The sequence below is a fragment of the Cervus canadensis genome, chromosome 1 (genome assembly GCF_019320065.1).
Source record: "Cervus canadensis isolate Bull #8, Minnesota chromosome 1, ASM1932006v1, whole genome shotgun sequence".
NCBI lineage: Eukaryota > Metazoa > Chordata > Mammalia > Artiodactyla > Cervidae > Cervus > Cervus canadensis.
In genome coordinates this window covers 41,749,575-41,769,773 of record NC_057386.1, presented here as the reverse complement: position 1 = coordinate 41,769,773, position 20,199 = coordinate 41,749,575, and the positions used below count along the sequence as shown (strand labels likewise).

The 20,199-nt window shown below is 53.9% G+C and overlaps 1 protein-coding gene and 1 long non-coding RNA gene across 6 annotated transcripts in view; one reads left to right on the top strand and one right to left on the bottom strand.

Moving 5' to 3' along the window:
- The window catches only part of RAB11FIP4 (RAB11 family interacting protein 4), a 109,115-nt gene that overhangs the window by 32,798 nt on the left and 56,118 nt on the right, over positions 1-20,199 (bottom strand). Inside the window, exon 1 of one of the 4 annotated variants that reach the window (XM_043480356.1) lies at positions 8,762-9,047. The exons of the other annotated variants lie outside the window; for them this stretch is intronic. Coding sequence (XP_043336291.1) covers positions 8,762-8,791 — 30 coding nt within the window. The 5' untranslated portion in view covers positions 8,792-9,047. Of the gene's footprint in view, positions 1-8,761; positions 9,048-20,199 lie in introns of those variants that run through there. 4 annotated transcript variants of the gene reach the window in all.
- Positions 908-20,187, top strand: LOC122448781. 2 transcript variants are annotated; one of them, XR_006271750.1, is made up of 4 exons: positions 908-1,207; positions 6,312-6,316; positions 8,536-8,551; positions 20,177-20,187. It is a non-coding gene; the product is annotated as an uncharacterized LOC122448781 (long non-coding RNA). The 2 variants fall into 2 exon arrangements; XR_006271749.1 differs by lacking the exon at positions 20,177-20,187 and adding an exon at positions 14,185-14,198.

Here is a 20,199-nt window from a genome sequence, read left to right as displayed (position 1 = left end):
CTCAATCTCGACTTGCTGCTCCCTCAGAACTGCTCCTCCCTTAGTGAGCAGCCCCCACCTTGTTAATTTCACCCCCAAGTATTGTGCCGAGTACTGACTGGTTACCCCATTCCCTCCCCTGCAGCCCAGCCAGCCCACCCATCACATCCCGCTTACACAGGCGGGTCCCCGTGCCTTCACCGCCCTACTCCCTGCCCTGGACTCCTCCAGCTGTTTCAGGGCACTTACTTGGAGTGACGCTGTCGGCGGGCACTCCCTGAGCCCTTGGCACCCAGTTCAAGAAACACAAGTGGTCTTAAACATTTGAGGAAGACCAGGAAAGAAGACATCTATCAGGCAACTAGCACATGCTGGATGTTTCTGTGCATCAGCCATGGTTCAGATGAGAAAACCGGGGCTCAGAGAGGTTAAGCAATTTGACAAGGTCACAATGCCCTCGGGACTAGGATTTGAACAAGGTCTGCTTTCAATACAGCAAGGAAGGTACAGGAATATTAAATACGCTTGGTGATGGCAGGGTCCATCACTTAGCATTGGAGCAGCCTCTCAGGCTGAGCTCTGCAGGCCATGGGAACAGGAATTAGCCGGGCTGGTGGCATCAGAAGCTGGACTTGAGCTGAGGGTTGCAGGGACCACAGCACACTAGACCACTGACTACTGTCTTGAGGCTCCAGGGGCCTGTGCCATCCTGGAAACGGGGCGTAGCCTCCTCCCCTCTCCCAGCACAGGGAGCTTTTCAAAGAGGCTACATGTGGGAAGATTTTACAGAAAGGGAGAGGAGAGAGATTTGCAAGAAAATTGCTAAAGGGAAACACATGTGAAAATGAAAACTCCGGCAAAGTGGGAGGAGGAGGAGGGGAGGAAGGAAAAGATGTGTTCAAGGATTATACACTGAGTCAAGAAGCCAGGGAATGGCCGGGCGCGGTGGCGCGCGCCTGTAGTCCCAGCTACTCGGGAGGCTGAGGCTGGAGGATCGCTTGAGCTCAGGAGTTCTGGGCTGCAGTGCGCTATGCCGATCGGGTGTCCGCACTAAGTTCGGCATCAATATGGTGACCTCCCGGGAGCGGGGGACCACCAGGTTGCCTAAGGAGGGGTGAACCGGCCCAGGTCGGAAACGGAGCAGGTCAAAACTCCCGTGCTGATCAGTAGTGGGATCGCGCCTGTGAATAGCCACTGTACTCCAGCCTGGACAACATAGCGAGACCCCGTCTCTTTTAAAAAAAAAAAAAGAAGCCAGGGAATGAAGGCCAGCTCCATCTGTTATCTTCGGAAGGCCAAGGACCCACTTGCTGCCTTCATGTTCCCTTTCAACTCAGGCGGACGGAAGAGTGTGACCTTAGATGGTCAGTACCCAGCAAGAGAGGAACAGCGAAAGCCACACTGTCAGCCACAGCGTACAATCCTGATGGCTGTGGAGCCATGACCCACAATTGGTAGAGGAAGAACCCAGGGCTCAGAGAGGTTGCTCTACTTCCCCAAGATCACACAGCTTCTGAGCTATAAAGCTGGAAACTGAGTCCAGGTCTGCCCGGTTTCCAAGCTCATTCCCTTGAACCACATCAGGATGTCACGTCATAAATTCTCCCACCACTATAACGTGGTTCTACTTCCTTCCTTCAAGAAACTGGGCACTAATAAGACCTCTACAGGTTACTTACTTTGTGGGTTTCATTAAATTCAAGATGCCTTCGATTTCAAGATGCACCATTATTTCAAGTATGCTAAGAGATGGCACTGTCAAATTATAACACACCAACAAATGTATGACACACAGCAATTTGAGATGCTAAAATGTGAGAAAAAAAAGTACGTCTTAGGATCTATAAAATACAGTGTGAGTATTAGTGGGGAAAGGGACTCAGCCAGTTCCTTGGCTGTGTGTATGCTCAGAGAAGGGTAGGTGACAGCTCTAGGCATGCATGTGTGCATACACGTATGTACGCACGTACACACACACACACACCCCCGTACTGTGAGCTCCTTCTCTGCTAATAACTCGTGCAGATAATCACACAACAATGTGCTGGCCAGACCTGTCTTGTCAACGAGGACCCTCATTTTTCCAGGCCACCAATTCAAGGTTACTCAACACTGTCAGCCAGAGCTTGTCCTGACCACCACCCACCTGGCCAGCCGGTCTGGCCAGCTTCGCCTCAGGGGTGCTGCAGACCTCCGAGTAACCAAGCTGGAGAGACAGGCAGGTCTGCTCCTTGGAAAATTCCTGAGGGCAATCACTCGATGTGGCCAGGTGGCTGCACAGCCCACACCTTTCCACTGGCTGCTCTCCCGGTCTCCTGGGGCCTGCAACCAGCCAGAGCCATAGTGCTTCAATAAGGCGGGGACTGCACGGCAGCGGCAGGCGGGCAGCCCAGGTCTAAGCTGGCTTTTCCAGCTGAGCATAGGTGGAGGGACAGGCAGGCCCCGGCTGGAGGTGAAGGGCAGAGGCGCAGACCCCCTCTCCTGGGTAGAGAGGCCATGGCCCTGCAAAGCAGGCAGCCTCTGGGAGGAAGCGCCAGGCCCAGCCCCACACCAAGCCCCGGAGGAAATGGCTGGCACCTGGGAACACGCTCTGCATCTCATTCACAGACTGCCTCTGGGCAGGTGGCAGTCACTTCATCCAACCCCAGAGTCTGCAAAGGCCACGTTGGTTTATTTAAAAGCACAGAAGGACTTCCCTGGTGGTCCAGTGGTTAAGCATCCGCCAGTCAATGTAGGGGACACGGGTTTGATCCCTGGTCTGGGAAGACTTCACATGCCACTGCACCACAACTACTGAAGGCTGCAGGCTCGAAAGCCCATGTTCCGCCACGAGGGAAGCCAGTGTACTGAGAAGCCAGCGTACCCAACTAGAGAGGAGCCCCCACTCTCTGCAACTAGAGAAAAGCCCACACAGCAATGAAGATCCAGTACAGCCCTATATAAATACATTAAAAAAAATCTAAGTTAGCGACAAAAAGTGAAACTATATTAAAAAAAAAAAAAGCACAGAAGCTAAGGACGTGCAATCTTGCTCCTCCCATAACCGTCCTCCGGTAGTGTAGTTTTTCCCACCACCTTCCTGTTTCGGGGCTGACAGCCTCCCTGCGAGAAGTTCTGTTAGGGACTTCCCAGGTGGCCCATTGGTTAAGACTCCGTGCTTCCAATGCAAGGGGTGAGGGTTCACTCTCTGGTCAGGAAACGAAGATCCCATATGCCACAAGATGTAGCCAAAAAGTAAAAATAGAAAGCAGTTTGGTTAGGTGCTATGGCTATCAGTCATAAGAATCAAACCAGCAGAAGTCTGAAAGAACTAAAAATAAGTTTGCTCTTATGCCAAGCACTGTTTTAAATGCTTTCCATACATTTACATATCTGATCCACATAACCACCTTGCGAGGGAGGTAGTAGCATCATTCTCTTTTCACAGACAAGGAAACTGAGGCGCAGACAAGTTAAGTAAGTTCCCTAGGATTCCACAAACAGCAGCTGGAAGAGCCAGGACTTGAACCCAGAGAGCCCAACTCCGGAGCCCAGGCTCTCAGGGACCACACTATGCTGGCCCTAGTTACCTAATCATCCACCAGGCGCCAACTGAGCAAGATTCAGAACCCACTCTGGGTACTGCAGGTCACAGGAGCTCATGTTATCTGCATTACTACCCTATGAGGTGGATAGTATTATCACACCCATTCTACAGGTGGGAAAACTGAGGCTCGGGAAGTCAAGATAGCGGTTGGTGGTGTAATCACTAGGTCGTCTCTGACTCTTTGCGACCCCATGGACTGTAGCCTGCCAGGTTCCTCTGTCCAGGGGATTTCCCAGGCAAGAATACTGGAGTGGGTTGCCATTTCCTTCTCCAGGGGATCTTTCCAACCCAGGGATTGAACCTGGGTCTCCTGCACTGGCAGGGGGATTCTATACCAACTGAGCCACCAGGGAAGCCCAGGAAGTTGAGGTAGCCTGCCCAAAGAACTTCACGCAGCAGAGCCAGGGATCTAGATGCAGGTGTTTTCTGGCTGTAACACTTTTTTTCCTGCTTTAAGAAAACAGGCTTTGGGTGCTGAGCACTTGTGTTTTGAGGCAGGTATTTCTCCCAGGAAAACGGGTGAGCAAGAAGAAGAAACTTGCTCCTATGTCTCTCCTATCCTAAGGGGTAGACTGAAGTCTGGTGCTGACAGAAGACCCCTCTCTGCTCTCTGATCCCTGGTCCACTGCAGACAGCACTGGCTACATGAAATGCACGTGGTCCCTTTCTATGGAAATTAGGCCTGCAGAGCGCAGGAGGGTGGGGGTGATAAAAGATGACTCAAGGGTGAGCGAGCTCCCACCCACTCTCCCACACTCCCGTTTTGATTAGGCCTTCCTCTTTTCAATCCCTTAAAAGAGAAAAGCACCCATGAGCAGAGCTGCAGATATTAATAATAACTGCTACAGAGCTTTGTTTTCATTTGAATCATGTTTACATTGCTGGGGAAGAACCCACTTGTCTGGAAAGACGAAGCAGGTTGAATCAATTAAAAATACGTCCAACAGTCGGGCAACTTCCCATTTCTTGAAGGAAGTCAAGAAGAGAGGTTAGAAAAGTCAGTATTACTTGTACTGTCTGCCAGAAGGAGCTGTGTCAAGGTCACTGGGACCCCGCCTCCCCCAGACCTCCACGTGCCCCTTGGAGGACGCACTGGTTTCTGGATACCCAGCTTCTCCTTCCACTTCACACACACATTCACCATCAGGGCCCTCAGCTATACAGAGATGAGCCCGAGGCTGCTGCCCAGGTGCGTGAGGGCCTCTGCTGGGCTCCCAAGGAGACCGGGGCACACAGGTGAGCTGCCACCTGGCCATGGGTAGCGGGAGTGAAGAGGGCGCTAAGGGAAATCAGGGAGCCGGAGGAGGAGACGAGGAAGCTGAGCCCTGGGTGCGGGGGGCAGCCAGAGTGAGGTTGAGCGAGGGCTGCCAGCTCTCCGCAGGTCTTGAGGGCTGTGCCTGCCGCACCCATGGCAGCAGTAGCCCGTGGGGACGGGGGCGAGGGGGACAGTCCCGACCGTGATCCACCAGCTTCGACAGCGTTTATGGACACCATCCAGGTGGGTTTTGCTGGTATCGACTTGAGGAATGGAAACAACAGCCTGACAAGAACAGTTTCCATATTTACTCGGACAGGCTCATCGGACCCAGAGATGGCCACGCAGCCCCACACCTCTCCCCAGGAACGCCTTCACGTCCACACCCCTTGACAGCAGGGGCCCGGTGAGGACCGAGCCCTGAAACGCATCTGTGCCCGCGGCATTCTCAGCTGCACGGCTGCTCTCCTCCTGGCACCCCGGCTGGCCCCTGGCACAGCACACCTGCCCCGGTCTCTCTCTCTCTCTTTGATCTTGGCGGCCTCCCTTCAAGTCTGTGGGTGCACCTCATCAGCCGTGGGCCTACTTCCGGGCCTCTGTGGTCAGAGGCCAGCTTCTCCTGGAGGACTTCCCTGCCCACTCTGTTTAAAAACACCTCTCCCCGCACTCCCCAGGACCCTGCTTTCTCTCCCGGCACCTCTCACGCTGCAGGTTTTCCCTGTTTGCCTGTCCTCTGCTGTCACAGTGAGCTCCCTGAAGGCAGGGACTGCTGTCGGCTGGGTTCACTGCTGTGTCCAGCACAGAATCTAACACGAATTAGATGCTCAAATGTTGCTGAATGAAGGAATTGCCTGGGCCCAGCAATGTGCTTGGTGCAGGCTGGGGGAATAGGTATGGGGAAGGATCTGTGCCCTGGAAACCACCTAGAGGAGGAGACCGTGTACCACAGCCCAGGGACATGTTCACACAATGTCCAGACAGATGCCAGGTGGGCCTGCCCAATCAACAAGCCTGTCGTGTGCTCAGCTGGCGGTGGGCAGGTTATCCAGCTGCGGGACCAGGCAGTAGAAGCCCTGAATGGTCCTCCCCATTGAAGAGGCCAGTGACTTGATGCCATCAACACCCAGTTGCTGGGTCAAGTCACAGAGGAAAACGTCCACCCCCAGGGATCCTGCAGAGCCAAGGCACTGTGCCCACTGCCAAGGTCAGGCAGCAGACAATGCCAGAGATGCTTTCTCATCCAAAGGCAATAAGCCTTGTGCTGGGGGGCAGAGGGAGGTGGGCTCCCTCTGCCCAGGCTGTCCCCCTGCCCCCGTCTAAGGTCCTGGGTCCCTGAGGTGCCTACCTCCCAGAACTGCTCATTTGCTATTTTATTTGGAACCTCTCTCCACCTGCTCCCCCTGCGTGCCTCTTCTCTATCTACACCTAAAATATAAAAGGCAAAGTGAGGGCTTCCCTGGTGACTCAGTGGTAAAGAATCTGCCAATGCAGGAGATGTCGGTTCGATCCCTGGTCCAGGAAGATCCCACATGCCACGGAGCCACAAAGCCTGTGCACCCCAACCACTTAACCTGTGCTCTAGAGCCCGTGCTCCGCAACAACGGAAGCCACCGCATGGAGAAGCCCGCGCACCGCAACTAGAGAGTAGCCCCTGCTCTGTGCAGCTAGGGAAAAGCCCGTGCGGCAACAAGGACCCAGCGCAGCCAATAAATAAATAAAATTATTTTAAAAATAAATAAAAAGTCAAACTGTGAAGCCCCTTAAAGCAGGATCAGCTGTGAAACATCCCTTGGCACAAGAGCCACCTCAGAGGAGGGATTGGAGCCCTAGGAAAATAAGTTTCTAGCCACCGTGGTGAGGAATGAGGAAGGTGCTGGCAGGTGAGAGCTGAGAGGGCTCCAGGTGAGCAGCTGAAGAGAAAGCCCTGGGTGTGGGGCTAGCTGGTCCCTGCAGGAGGGGAAGGGGCCAGGAGGCCATGAAGCAGCGAGTGTGCTTTGGGGAGGGGCCTGAAGGTTCTGAAGAGAGGCCAGGAGGGAGGGAGGGTGGAGGACAGGAGAATATTCACCAACCAGCAGTTCTCCTGCTGAAGCCTAGTGCCTCCCCAGGGCAGGCTGCTCCAGGCACTCTGATTTCTTCTTTCTGCCCTCAGCTGAACGAAAGTCCTTTCCAAGGACAGGCTCCAGGCAGTCTCTCTTACTGGTCCTCCTTGGGGCAAAGGCCACGCGTCCTGCCTGCTCACCTGGTCCGGCTTGTCCCGTCCATACTCTAGGCACAGTCTTATCTCATGCCTGCCTTAGTCATCTGCCCCACCGTCTCCATCAAAGCCAGGGTCTCCAAATTACAGAGCTGTTCCCCAGTTGGCATCTGCCCGAGTTGTACTGCCTCCTACTTAAGAATCCCACAGGGGACACAGGCGCCTGGGTGAAGTCACAGGGACCTTGGAGACAAGCCAGATCAACTCCTCCCTGAGGGCTGGGGCAGGGCAGGGTTGGGCAGGGAGCAACTGGACCCAGATTATCAGTCCCCCACCTCCCAACAGCCTTCAAACACCTGGAGGGGTGGAAAGTGTCCAGAGTTTATAGCCCTTGGGCACAAAATCGGCATTTCATGAATGTCAGCTGAGCAGGGTAAGGCTTGGGACAGTCGTGGAGTAAGCTGGTGGCGAGTGGGTGGCAAGACCAGTGACTTGCCAGTCAAAATCAGTGACTCTAAGACTCCACCAAGGCTGGGCTAGATGGTTACAGAGAGAGATAAGAGAACCCTACTGCAGGGTTCTGAGGTGCACCAGCTGGGACCCTCCTCCCAGCCCTCACTGTAACTACATTTCACCAGGGAAAGGACCCGGGGGTGTCCCTTCCCGGGAGCCCCCGCGATGAGCACCAGGCTCCAGGAAGGGAGGACAGACGTTTGGTGGATCACCAGGAATCAGCCCAGCGGGCTGACACCCAAGTCCCACACGCTGAGTATCCAAGCCCACCTCCCTCACTCTCCTGTGAGGAGGCGGCCTGTAAATCAGTCAAGGAACACTGGCATGTCCCTCAGGGCTGAAAGATGTGTCCCCTCCAGCCATCTGTAGGAGAGCAGGGGAGAAGGGGACATGTGGAAAGAGGTACCCTGGAGGGTGAGCAAGGACGGGAAGAAATAAAGTCCGGGGCTGCGTAGGGTTCCTACAGCTCACTCGGTTCTCCAAGCCTGCTCCGCCCAGACCTCAGAGAGAAGCGGCTGTGACAACTGCCACGACTACCGGGGCGGACCTGCGGGTTCTTGGGGCCCTGAGAACTAGGAGCTGGGAGCCCGCGCACACGTCCGGCCTCCGTATCCTCTCGGCTGGGAAGGAGCAGGGCCAAACCCCAAACTAGGCTGGTCCTCCCTCCTGTCTAGCAGAGACCCTCGAAGATGAGGGAAGCCCGGGAACAGGGTTCGTGCAGCCTGCGAGAGCTACGGGAAAACTTCGCCTGTGGACGGCCCGCTTTGGGACTCAGTAGGGCCAAGGGCAGGGAGCTAGGGTAATACTGGTCCTGGAGGGGCAGGCGCCCTGGGAGCCGAGGTGGGACGCGGGGGCGGGGGATGTCCCAAGGGAGGCGTCCGGGCAAACAAACCTCCTTTCCAGCCCACTAGATCCGCCTCTAAACACCTTCTGAAACGGCGCCTAGAAGGAACTGACCGCCTCTCCTCGCTCCCCGGGGCCACCGCTGCCCACCCTCGCACCAGGCAGCCGGAGAGGGTCGGGGGTGGCGACTTACACTCCTGCGGCCCAGCGCACCCGGGCGCAGGTAACCGGACCTCCCCGACCAGAGGGACCCTCCCAGGGAAGTGGCCGGCGCCCGGACTGCGGGCGAAGTTCCGTGATCCGGCAACTTCCCCAGTCCCGGGCCCACGGGCCCGGCAAGGTGCGCGTCGTCGGAGCCCCAAGCCCTCCCCCTGCCCCGGCAGCCGCTTACCTGGCCCCCGGTGGCTGGCGGGGTGCGCATCCCCGTCCGGCCGCGCGCGGGTCGGTGTGCTGCAGAAAGGAGAGAAACGGCCGGGAGCGGGTCGGTTGGGCGAACCGGGAAGCGGCCGGCCGAGCGCAGGGAACAGCCGGTGCGCGCCGAGACTGCGTGCCGGGTTCGGCACCAGTTGACGGCGCCGGCCCCGCCCCCACCCGCGCCCGTTGCCGGGAGACCCGCGTGGGCCGAAGGGTTCTTTGTATCAAAGCTGCCGTGACATCACGAGGCGCCCGGGCTCCGGGTTCGAAGGGGGCGGGGCCTCGCGCCGGGGGCGGGGCGAGGGGAGAAGGAAGCGCGGCCTGGGAACCCGAGCCGCGGGGGGCGGGGTCCAGGTAACCCCGCCCCCTAAGGTAGGGGCAGGTGGTGGGGGCGACGCTGGTTATTGGCCGCGCGGCCGCGAGGCGGGCCCGGGCCACGCCCCCTTCCCCGGGCCCCAGCGGGCGCCTCCGGAGGTGGAGCTCGCCTGGGCCCTCCCGAGCCCGCGCCGCCAGGTTACTGCCGCCGGCGTTTCGGCGGCCGGGGCCCTGGGATTCCGGAGTTTGTAAATTCACGCGCCTCTCAGGCGGGCGCTGTGACCGCCGCTGCCCGCTCCAGGATACTCTCAGTTTGCCGTCATTGCTTCCTGGTTCACGTTTGCGGACGCGAACGGAGACCCGCCGACAAGACCCCACACCCGCCGTCGCCGCCCACTGCCACCCGCCTGAGTCTCAGTTCAGGTCACTTCAGTCGCTCAGTCGTGTCCGACTCTTTGCGACCCCATGAATCGCAGCACGCCAGGCCTCCCTGTCCATCACCAACTCCCAGAGTTTACTCAAACTCACGTCCATCGAGTCGTGATGCCATCCAGCCATCTCATCCTCTGTCGTCCCCTTCTCCTCCTGCCCCCAATCCCTTCCAGCATTAGGGTCTTTGTGACTCCTAAATTGATTCTCATTCTGAATCCCACCCACAACTTTCCCGACCTTTTGATGTAAAGTCAAAGTTGTCTTTTTAACCAGTATGGGAATACAAAGAACCAAGCAAGCGGCAACAAGAACTAAAAAAAAACAAGGAAAGCACCTCATCTGTTGGATCCTAGTAAGTATAACATAAGTAAAAAATGTGCTCCCTCATAACTCTTCATTATGCTGCGGATTAAAAGATGGCAAACTGTAAACCAGCAAATTTTGCAAGCGTGGCTTCCCTTTGACTTGACGTTGCACTGTGTAACCGGGGAGGGTGCAGAGCAGACTTACCCTCCTAACTGTCTGGTTCAAGCCCATGTGAAGCTATCTTGGCCATCCCTGAGTTCTCACTGACCAACAAGGTGGCACTTTGGTATGGGTAGCGCCCTTTGGTCCAACATCAATACACACACACACACACACAGCTTTTTCAGCCCCCTTATCTTTGGCTCTTTGCTCTCAGCTTCCTCTCTCCCCAATATCTCCCTTGTAAACAAACTTCCAGCTGCCTTTCTGTTTACCAGGGCCTGTCTCTTGAGGCAAAGCATTCCACTGGGGCTCTCAGACCTGCTGGGGACCCTCCAAAACGGACAGCATTAGCCAGAGGGTGGGGAGCCTTCTGGCCAGGGTTGCATGTGGGAGGAGGCTGGGGCAGTGTAGATGGAAACTCTGTCACAACTGGCCCTCTCCTCCCTGCTTATGCGCTGCAGTTCTCAGATCTACATGTGGAGGCCACAGACTGTTTCTCACTCTGGTTTCGTGTCCACCCCCACAGTCCTAACACTCAGGAGCATTGTGGTGTACCAGAAAGAGCAGTGGCTTTGGAATCAGACAGAACTCGGTTTGAATCCTTTTGGCCAGTTGCAAGTCTTAGGACAAGTTCTATGACATCTCAGACTCGGTGTGTTCATCTGTAAAATGGGACTGGCACTGTCTACTTCATGGGTTGTTTTGCACGCTGACCCAGTGGGTACACTTGATTTTAGGCATTCATCAAAGGTGTGCTGCCTGACTGAGTCCATGCACCCTGGGCCTGCTCTGCCTTTTCAGCTCCACCCTGAGACCTTAGCTTGGCTCCCTCAGGTGAGGTTTTAGGGTGGCGCTGAATCCTGGGGTTCTGTCTCAGTTTCTCCTCTTCCAAGTCTCTTGTTGCCTCTTAAGGACTATTAGTTCCAGAAGGCAGGTCACATGACAGGGTCACCCAGAACAGGGGAAGAGAAGCAGAAACCCAAGATGATCTTGGCTTTCTCAAAGTCAAGATTAGTGGAGAGTCAGACTGTCAAGCTCCTCCTTACCCCACTAGGGGGAACCTGATGGACATGGTCCAGAGCTCCGTGGAGGGGGTGATGCTACTGATCCCTCTTTATTTTTCCTGAAACTGGTGTGGTGGGGAGCATCTCCAGGTATTTGTCCTGAGAAGTAGAATGACAGAGAGGAGTGTCACAATATGCTATCACAACTCAGCACTGGACAAGCTGAGTTAAAGCCTGCCAGTCCTATAGTGTACCATGGGCAAGTCATGTAATAACTCAGAGCCTCAGTTTCCACTTCTATAAATTGGGAACAAGACCTTTCCTCTTCCAGTTGTGAGGTTTAAATGAAATGATAGGAACTTCCCTGGTGGTCCAGTGGTTAAGACTCTGCTTCCAACACAGGGGGCCAGGCTTCCATCCCTGGTCAGGGAACTATTAATAGATCTCACATGCTGCCACTAAGAGTTCACAGGCCACAGTTAAAGATTGCGCATGCTGCAACAAAGATCGAAGATCCTGTGTCGCAACTAAGACCTGGTGCAGCCAAATAAATAAATAAATAAATACTATAAAATAAAACACTCATCCCCCATGTTATGGATGAGAAGATAGAGACTCAGAGAAGGCTGGGAATATGTCCAGATAATAGATGAGTAGGGACGGGGCTCCTGACTGCCAGTGCCAGACCCTCTCTTTCCTAGGGATGGGGTCAGACAGGCCCAAGGTGGGAAGCAGCAGGGAGGTGATGCCCTCACAGTGCTTCCCCAGTGCTGAATCTCCCAAGGGGTCTGACTTGTCTCTTCAGGAGAAATAACACTCTCATTAAAAACAGAAGCCCTCTCCCAGGAAACATACCCAGGAATAATTTTCAGACTGCAATTCACTCTAATGGATTCTTCTTATGTCATGCAACTGATTCTGCCACTGTTGATAGGAGCATACTCCCATGACGCTGAATGCCAAAGCCAGAGAGAAGCAGACGGAATGTTGACAAGCAGGAGTTAATGGCCCTCCAGGAGCTGATGGGGGCAGAAAACACATGATCACCTGGGTGATCCAGGTCAGGGGAGAGATCAGTGAGTTCTCTCTGTACCATGGCTATCTACCCCTGTTAACTTCCCTTCTGCTGTCACTGTGCAGGAGTTGGCTCAGGATCAGAGGGTGTGAAGAGGCAACATTTTGTACATGTTTGGGGCCATGTGAGAGGCCAGGCTAAGCAGGTAGGGCATCATCATGGTCCAGTGGTTAAGAATCCGCCTTCCAGGGGCTTCCCTGGTGGCTCAGTGGTAAAGGATCCGCCTGCCAATGCAGGAGACACAGGGTTGGATCCCTGATCCAGGAAGATCCCACATGCCATGGAGCAGCTAAGCCCGAGCGCCATGACCACTTTGCCTGTGCTCTAGAGCCCAGGAGCCAAAACTATTGAGCCCAAGAACCACAACTACTGAAGTCTGTGCTCCTAGAGCCTATGCTCCACAACAAGAGAAGCCACCACAGTGAGAAGCCCTCAAATTAGAAGGTAGCCCCAAGTCACTGCAATTAGGGAAAAGCCCAGCACAAAAAAAATAAATTAATAAATAAATGTAAAAAAACAAAATAAAAACATGAGCATGATTATGTTTCTTTTTTTTAAATAAAAGAATCCACCTTCTAATGCAAGGGGTGAGGGTTCAATCTCTGGCCGGGGAACTGAGATTCTACAAGTCCATAAGTGTTATTAAAGAAAACAAAAACAGGAAAAGAGCTCTCTGGACATTACCTGGTGTTAACATTAGTCAAACAACTGATGCCAACCAACATGAGCCAAATGATCAGAGAACAACAGCATGAAAATACCAGGGTTCGGCAGGGGACGAGCATCAGGTCCAGTGGTTCTCAAGCTGGGCTCCTTGAAACCCTCAGGGTTCTACGGAGACCTTGCAAAAGCGGGGTGAGGGTGTGCTCTCCATAAGCAATAGGAATAACTCCACTTCTATCTGCTTTCCATTTAGGCTTCCACATGAAATTTCACACGGACAGGGTGTTTCATGGCTTAGAAGGTGTTTCAAATCACTAGTCTAGTGAAACCACTCATTTCCAAACAAGGAGACAAGCCCCGAGGTGGGAAATGGTTTCTCCTCTCACAGTTCACAGCAGAGCTGGGATTAGCCCCTGGCTCCTGACTCTCTGTCTAGGGCTCTTCAAGACGAGTATCAGTCATCAACCAGGACTGTCAAACTGGTCAAACCTGGTCACACATTGGACTCTACTTCTGTCCAAACACCTTATCACCAGCTACTGCTCTCTGTGTGGAAAAAACCCTGCACGTTGCTGGCTCAGACTTCACCCCAAGCACTTGTCTTCTCTTGGTTCCAAAGTCAGAGAGCATCACCCCAAGTATTAAACAAGCCTCAGCTTTCTGGGACTTCCCTGGTGGTCCAGTGGCCAAGCCTCTGTTCTTCCATTGCAGGGGGCACAGGTTCGATCCTGGGTTGTGGAAACTAAGATCCCACATGCTGCAGGGTGTGGCCAAACACACACACACACAACAAAGTCTCAGCTTTCCATCCCAGGGGACAAATTCAACCTTTGATAAAGTCAGCAGTGGCTTCAGAAAGAGAAAAATGTGCTAAGGAAGTAGGCGAGATCATGGGATTACATAGGCCTCTTAACCCAGAGGGAAAGACCTTCCCACTCCCCCACGGCTCCAGCAAGGGCCTCCAGGGGTCTGTGCTGCCCAGGGAAGAAGAGGTACCCCAGACCACCCCTTGTTCTGGGAGCTGCGGTCCAGACAGCACATCACTTCCTACCCTACCTCGCCTAGGAGCAGGTCTTGGACCAGGTGTGTGCCCCAGAAACATGAGCCCCCTTCCACTGGCAAATATCTCAGTGCTGGTGGCTGTCCTTTGGCTTGGATGCCTTAGCAATCTGCCCCGGGGCCTGCTGTCCTGTGTGATATCTGGCTGATATGGGCTGGGACCAGGTCCTACAGACTCTGGACACGGGCTGAGTGTCAGAAGGCTGGGCTCTATTTTTGTCAACCTGTGCTCACGTAAACAATGGGTTTTCTTACTCATGCAAACCCAATAAGCAGGGAAGATAGTCAGAGAACCTGCCTTTCCTCTGACTCACCCAATCATCTAAGAGGAGGTGGTGGCGGGTGAGGAGGAAATGGAACAAGGTCTTTGACTTGGACTGGGAGAGGGCAAGGGGGGAAAACTTCCCTGTCCTTTATTCTCTGTAAAGTCAGGTGACTGCAAACCCTTGGGAGCATAAACCACTCTTCTGTTTCAAATGCCTCCCCTGACCCTCCCCCCCTCCTCCCAGACTTGGCAGCCCACGTTTCTGATTTTTAGGAGTGGATAGTAAAGCCGCAGTTCCAAAATTGCGCTGCGCACTGGACTCACTTGGGAGCTTAAAAAAGTCAATGCCCACGATTTCCCTGGTGCCACAGTGGGTAAGAACCTGCCTGCCAATGCAGGAGACACAGGTTGGATTTCTGGTCCAGAAAGATTCCACATGCCTTGGGGCTACAGAGCCCATGCTCTGGAGCCTGCGAGCTGCAACCATGAACCCCGCGAGCTGCAATCAGTGCCCCTAGAGCCTGTGCTTGGCAACAAGAGAAGACATTACAATGAGAAGCCTGTGCACCCCAATGAGAGTAGCCCCACTTGCAGCAACTAGAGAAAGCCCAAACATAGCAACAAAGACCCAGCGCAGCCAAAAAAATTTTTTAATTAAAAAAAAAAGTCAATGCCCAGGTTATATCTGATGGTAACTGAATCACAGTGGCTTGGGTAGGAGCCAGGCGGCAGCTGTTTTTAAAGATGCCCCAGGGGACTGCAGTGTAGCAAAGTTTGGGAACTATTTTGCCAAAGGCTTGTGACTACAGCGGGGGTTGAAGCCCAGGTGCAGGCGTCGTTAGCTCATTCATTCATTCCGTCATTCACTCACACATCTTCTATGTGCCAGACACTTTTCCTCGTGCTGGAGACACAGCTGTGATCAACGGTCTCAGTTCCTGTGGCCCCTGCTTTCAGGTGAGGAGAGTCAGACAAAAATCAATGAACGGATGATGTATGTGACATGTACTATGAAGGAAATAAAGGAAACCAAAGCAGGACAGAGACTCTGGGGGGTAGGGGACTATTTTCACGCTGGATTTAGACACTGACTTTTGCTTCAGGGAGCAGCTGGGCCCCCGCCCGCTGTCCCGGACTTTATCCTGCCGTCTGGGTAAAAAACAGCTTTCCCCGGACATTCCGCAAAGTCCTCCTGCCTTTGGCCCCTCACAGGGTGCACTGCTTACGTCTTTCCCTTAAGCTATCTCTTTAGGTGGGGCCTGGCATCTCTTCTGAAGTTCCTGAGATGGAATTTGAAAGGAGAGAAACAAGGAAATGAGAAAGACCTTTTCCAAATTCAGTTGCCCTCCTCCTAGATCGTGTCAGCTCTCAGCTCTGAAGAGACACCCTCTGCCCTAGTGAGTGCCTTGGCCAGGGGCTCTGCAACCAGAGAGAGACCACTTCCCCTGCAGCTTATTATTAATAGCAGCTAGTAGTCACATACAGATGTGAGAGTTGGACGATAAAGAAGGCTGAGTGCTGAAGAACTGATGTTTTTGAACTGTGGTGCTGGAAAAGACTCTTGAGAGTCCCCTGGATGGCAAGGAGATCAAACCAGTCAATCCTAAAGGAAATGAACCCTGAATATTCATTGGAAGGACTGATCCTGAAGCTGAAGGTCCAATATTTTGGCCACCTGATGCAAAGAACTGACTCCTTGGAAAAGACCCTGATGCTGGGAAAGATTGAGGGCAGGAGGAGAAGGGGACAACAGAGGATGAGATGGTTGGATGGCATCACCAACTCAATGGACATGAGTTTGAGTAAGCTCCAGGAGTTGGCGATGGACAGGGAAGCCTGGCGTGCTGCAGTCCGTGGGGTCGCCAAGAGTTGTATATGACTGAGCGACTGAACAACAATAGCTAACTATTGGAGATCCACTGTATGCCACTCATTTCTTCTCATTCATTTTACTCCAATCATCTTGTGTGAATGATGTACTGCACCTAGATTACAGATGAGGAAGCTGAGGCTTAAAAGGGTTAGTGCTATAGCCAGGGTGACAGAACCAAGATGCACACTCAGCCCAGGACTCCCAGCTGCCTCTCTTACTGCAAAAGCAGTTTATTGGCAGCAACTGAATGGCCTGAAATCAGCAGAAACTAGTTAATAAAGATGATAAAAGACTGAGCAAGTCAGGTCTCCTGCCCTTCTCCATCATTCTTGGGGCGGCATCCACTGTCCAACTCAGCATTACTTTAATCAGTTGCAGCTCTTACCTGGCCTCTGTGATGTGTCCCCATGCACCTCGTGATACGTCTTGGGGAGCGTCTTGCCCTTGAAGGTGGGATATTATCCTCCCTGCCTGGCTGACCACATGAGAGTGGAAAGCTGGCCACCCTTCTGGTGGGAACTCGGCTGCTGCCTCCTGCCCCAGAGACAAGCCCAAGGAGACGAGCCCTGATTTTTCCCTGGGTGCTACTGGATGAGAGAAGGATGCGGCCAGGGCTCCAGGGAGAGAGAGAGGGAGGAAATATTTGTTGCTTTCAAAAATGTATTTTGCAGAGTCCCCATCGCACTCTGAAAGCATAAAAAGGGCTTTGTGGTTCACTCAGCAGGCAAAACTCTTGGCTCCTCCTTGGAGATGTCACAGAGCATGTCAGGGGAGAGAGCCTGGGGGTTTCTTAAGGCTGTCCAGCTTTGGACAGAACCCCTTCTCACTGAACTAACAACAAAAGGACTCGGTGTTGTAAGGAACATACTTGGGAAAACAATGCAGCAGGCTCCTGGCACGCTCACACTCAGACACACAAACACACACAATAACATGATGTTAGTGTCTTCATTTTAAAGATAAGAATAGCAAACAGCTACAAAGTACTTCCTATGCACCAGGCTCTGTTCTAAGTGCTTCACCTGATATTCACTCATTTAACTTTCACAACAATCCGGTGGGGTAGGTATTATCCCCATTCTACAGATGGGGAAACTGAGGCTTAACGAGGTTACTCAAAGACATAAAGCCTATAAATGGAGAGTCAGAATTCAAACCCAGGGAGCTGACCCCAGAGACTGTGCACCAAAACAAAAGGAGGCTCAGATTTGTAACATCACCTCCTCAAAGCAATCATAGTGGAACCAAGATAATTTATTCATCCAGTCACTAGTTATTCAAACATTCACTGAGCAGAGACCACAGGCCAGCCACTGGGAAATATAAGAACAGGATGCAGAGTCCAGGGCTCACTGGTGCCAGAGCTGGACACCCAGGGCTGTGCGCCAAGGCAGGGGGTTAGCACTCAGGCATTAGCACGTGTGCACACTCGTGTGAGCTGGGTGTGTGAATCCCCAGAGAGGTCCTCCACTTGAGATGCTGGGGTCCAAACACTGCCTGGACTGCTGTGTCCTTGAGCTGCAGTTTCTGTATACGATGGGGTCCCGTGCCGGCTCTTTTCACCCCAAGCCTGGGCTCCTTTCTGAGCCCCACAGCTTAGCATCCGAGAAGCCCTCTCTCCTGGGTCATCCACCCCAACCCTCCCCAGAGTCATTCCGGAGGCAGCCTGCCCAGAACAGCTGCTCTCCAACAAGGTGGGGCCCCAGGCCCTCTGAGCACGCCCTCACCACGGGCCTGACTCCCTCCTCACAGCTCTGTGAGTCCTCCTTGCACCCCTGCTCTCAGCAGCAATTCAGACATGCCCCAGGGATGCTCTGGGGCCATTCATCTCAGGAATTCAGCCGCTCCTGAGAGGAACGGGCCTTTGAGACAAGCCTGGGAGTGGACGAATGTCACCTTACATCTTTTTTTTCAGGGCAGAAGGACATATCCTCAAGGGCTTGTAATTCCACTTGGAGAACACAGTCCCCCACAATTGTCTCCTCGATTATCTGGAGATGAGAAAACACCCCAAACCCACAACAAACAAGCCGGCCCGTGAATGCCAAAAGTAGGGCTGCGGGTTCTGCAGGATGAGAGGCTGGGCGCGGGGCTAGGAGACGGCGGGCGGCGGGCAGGAAGGTTTGGCAGGGTGGGGCAAGGCCAGGGCCAAAGGCGCACTTGGATCCACCCAGGCTGGGCCCGGCTGCCCCTGAACAAACAGGCTCATCTGGAGCTGGGAGCCGGCCTCCCTCTCAGACACACACACCTCGTTTGTGGCTTCTCTTCCAGGGCTGGGCTCAGCAACGGGAAACCAAAGGCCCTGGCCCCGGGACACTGAGCCAGTGTTCCTCCCACTTAGGGGAAAACCGCAGCCTGGGAGGGCGGGCCGAAGGGGCTGCCGTGTCCAGGTACAGACGCGGGAGGGGCGGCCCAGAGGAGGCCTTCGCAGGGGAGGGAGAGAGGGAATGCTCCCGGGCGCCCAGAAAAAGAAACCTTTCTTCCAGGCCCGGCCCCCTGCCCTCTCACTCGACCACAGGGCCACATTCTGGCTGGCCAGCCAGGTTCAAGCCCCAGCTCGGCTTCAAGCCGATAGCTGGTGTTCAAGTCGATTCCTGCCAGCCTCTGATCACATTTTCGATAACCAATCAATCCCTGACCTGGTTTTCCACGTGTTTAAAGACACCTTATTTGATGGATGGTGTTGACTCAGAGTGCTAAGTTCACTTCAGTCGTGTCCGACTCTTTGTGACCCATGGACTGTAGCCCGCCAGGCTCCTCTCTCCATAAGGATTCTCCAGACAAGAATATCAGGGTGAGTTGCCGTGCCCTCCTCCAGGGGATCTTCCCGACCCAGGGATCGAACCCTCATCTCTTAAGTCTCCTGCACTGGCAGGCGAGCTATTTCCACTAGTACCATCTATAATTCATGCTTGAACAAAGCTTACGCACCACGCATTTTCTCCATGAGGCATATCACAGCCTTCCCACACTCAGGAACACGAGGAGCACTTCAGTCCTACATGTGAGGGTCATTTTTAAACAGCAAAAGCTGCCCCCCTCCGCAAAAAAAAAAAAAAAAAGAACAAAAACGCAACAATATGGCATGAAAAACACTGTTGAAGGGACACTTGTTTGCAGAATGAGATGAAAGTGAAGACCTCAGTTGGGCAACTCAAATTGTCATCTCCGAGCATGTCTGCCGATGAGCACGAAAATGCTGCGGGGATTTTGGGGATTACAAATAAATTTTAGCAAGTAAGCAAATCTGCAACCATGGAATCTAAGATATGAGGATCGACTGTGTCTGTGCTATAGGGTGACCGAGGGACGGGGAGGGAGGTGGGTGTTAAGTGAAATAACTCGCGAAGAACACTTGGAGGTGTGGACCAGCGGCACGGTGGCGAACGCATCCGACCACTCAGGGTACTTAGCACAGTGATAGTGCCACACCTGTCTGTAGGGTTACCACCTCTATCACCTGCTGAACAGGTGATCGATACCTCTGTGGCTCCCTCTGCTTGGAATGTCATTCCTTGCACTTTCTCCAGCTCAGGAAGCCCAGAGGCCAGGGTTTCAAGTTAGTTTGGGGCTGGGTTTGGATCACATCTTCGCCACTGGCAGCTGGGAGCCCTGAGGCCAAGTCGGGTCTCCTCCTTACCATGCAGCACTGCCTCCCCCTTGCTCACCTGCAGCTGATGATCGCCTCATAGAAGCAACCAGAAGAGACCCTACTCCTGATCCCTCCGCGAGTCTGCACACCCACCTGTGCAGGTCCCGCTTGCCTTCGATCTGCTGCAATGCCTGGTTCACAGAGGGACCCTTCTCCTTGGATCCCGGACCCCCTCCCTTGAAGGTTCTTTGTCCCTGCAACCACCCGCAGCCCCAGACACTCCTTGTGTCATCAGTGTCCCCTTCGAAATGTCTTTCTCTCCATACGAGATTATGCCCTGGCTTTGAAAATCCCTCCCGAAGCTCCGCAGGGCAGAAATGAATAAACCAGAGACACGTGGGTCCTCACCTCACCGCAGCATTTGACCCTGTGGGACACACTCCTTCACCTTCTCAGCCTGGCTTCTTGTATGCCTGCCTTCCTGGTTTCCTCTCCAGGACTGACTTCTCCTTTTCCTGGGGCTCCCAGAGGTTTACGTCCAGCTTGGACCTCTCCCCCGAGGTCCCGACTGTCCGTGGAGGAAGTTTACTGAGGGGCGAGTTAGGGGTCGACCCGGAGAGGGCACGAGGGAAGCAGGATGGAGCAGAGGGAGAGGGGAGTATAAGGCAG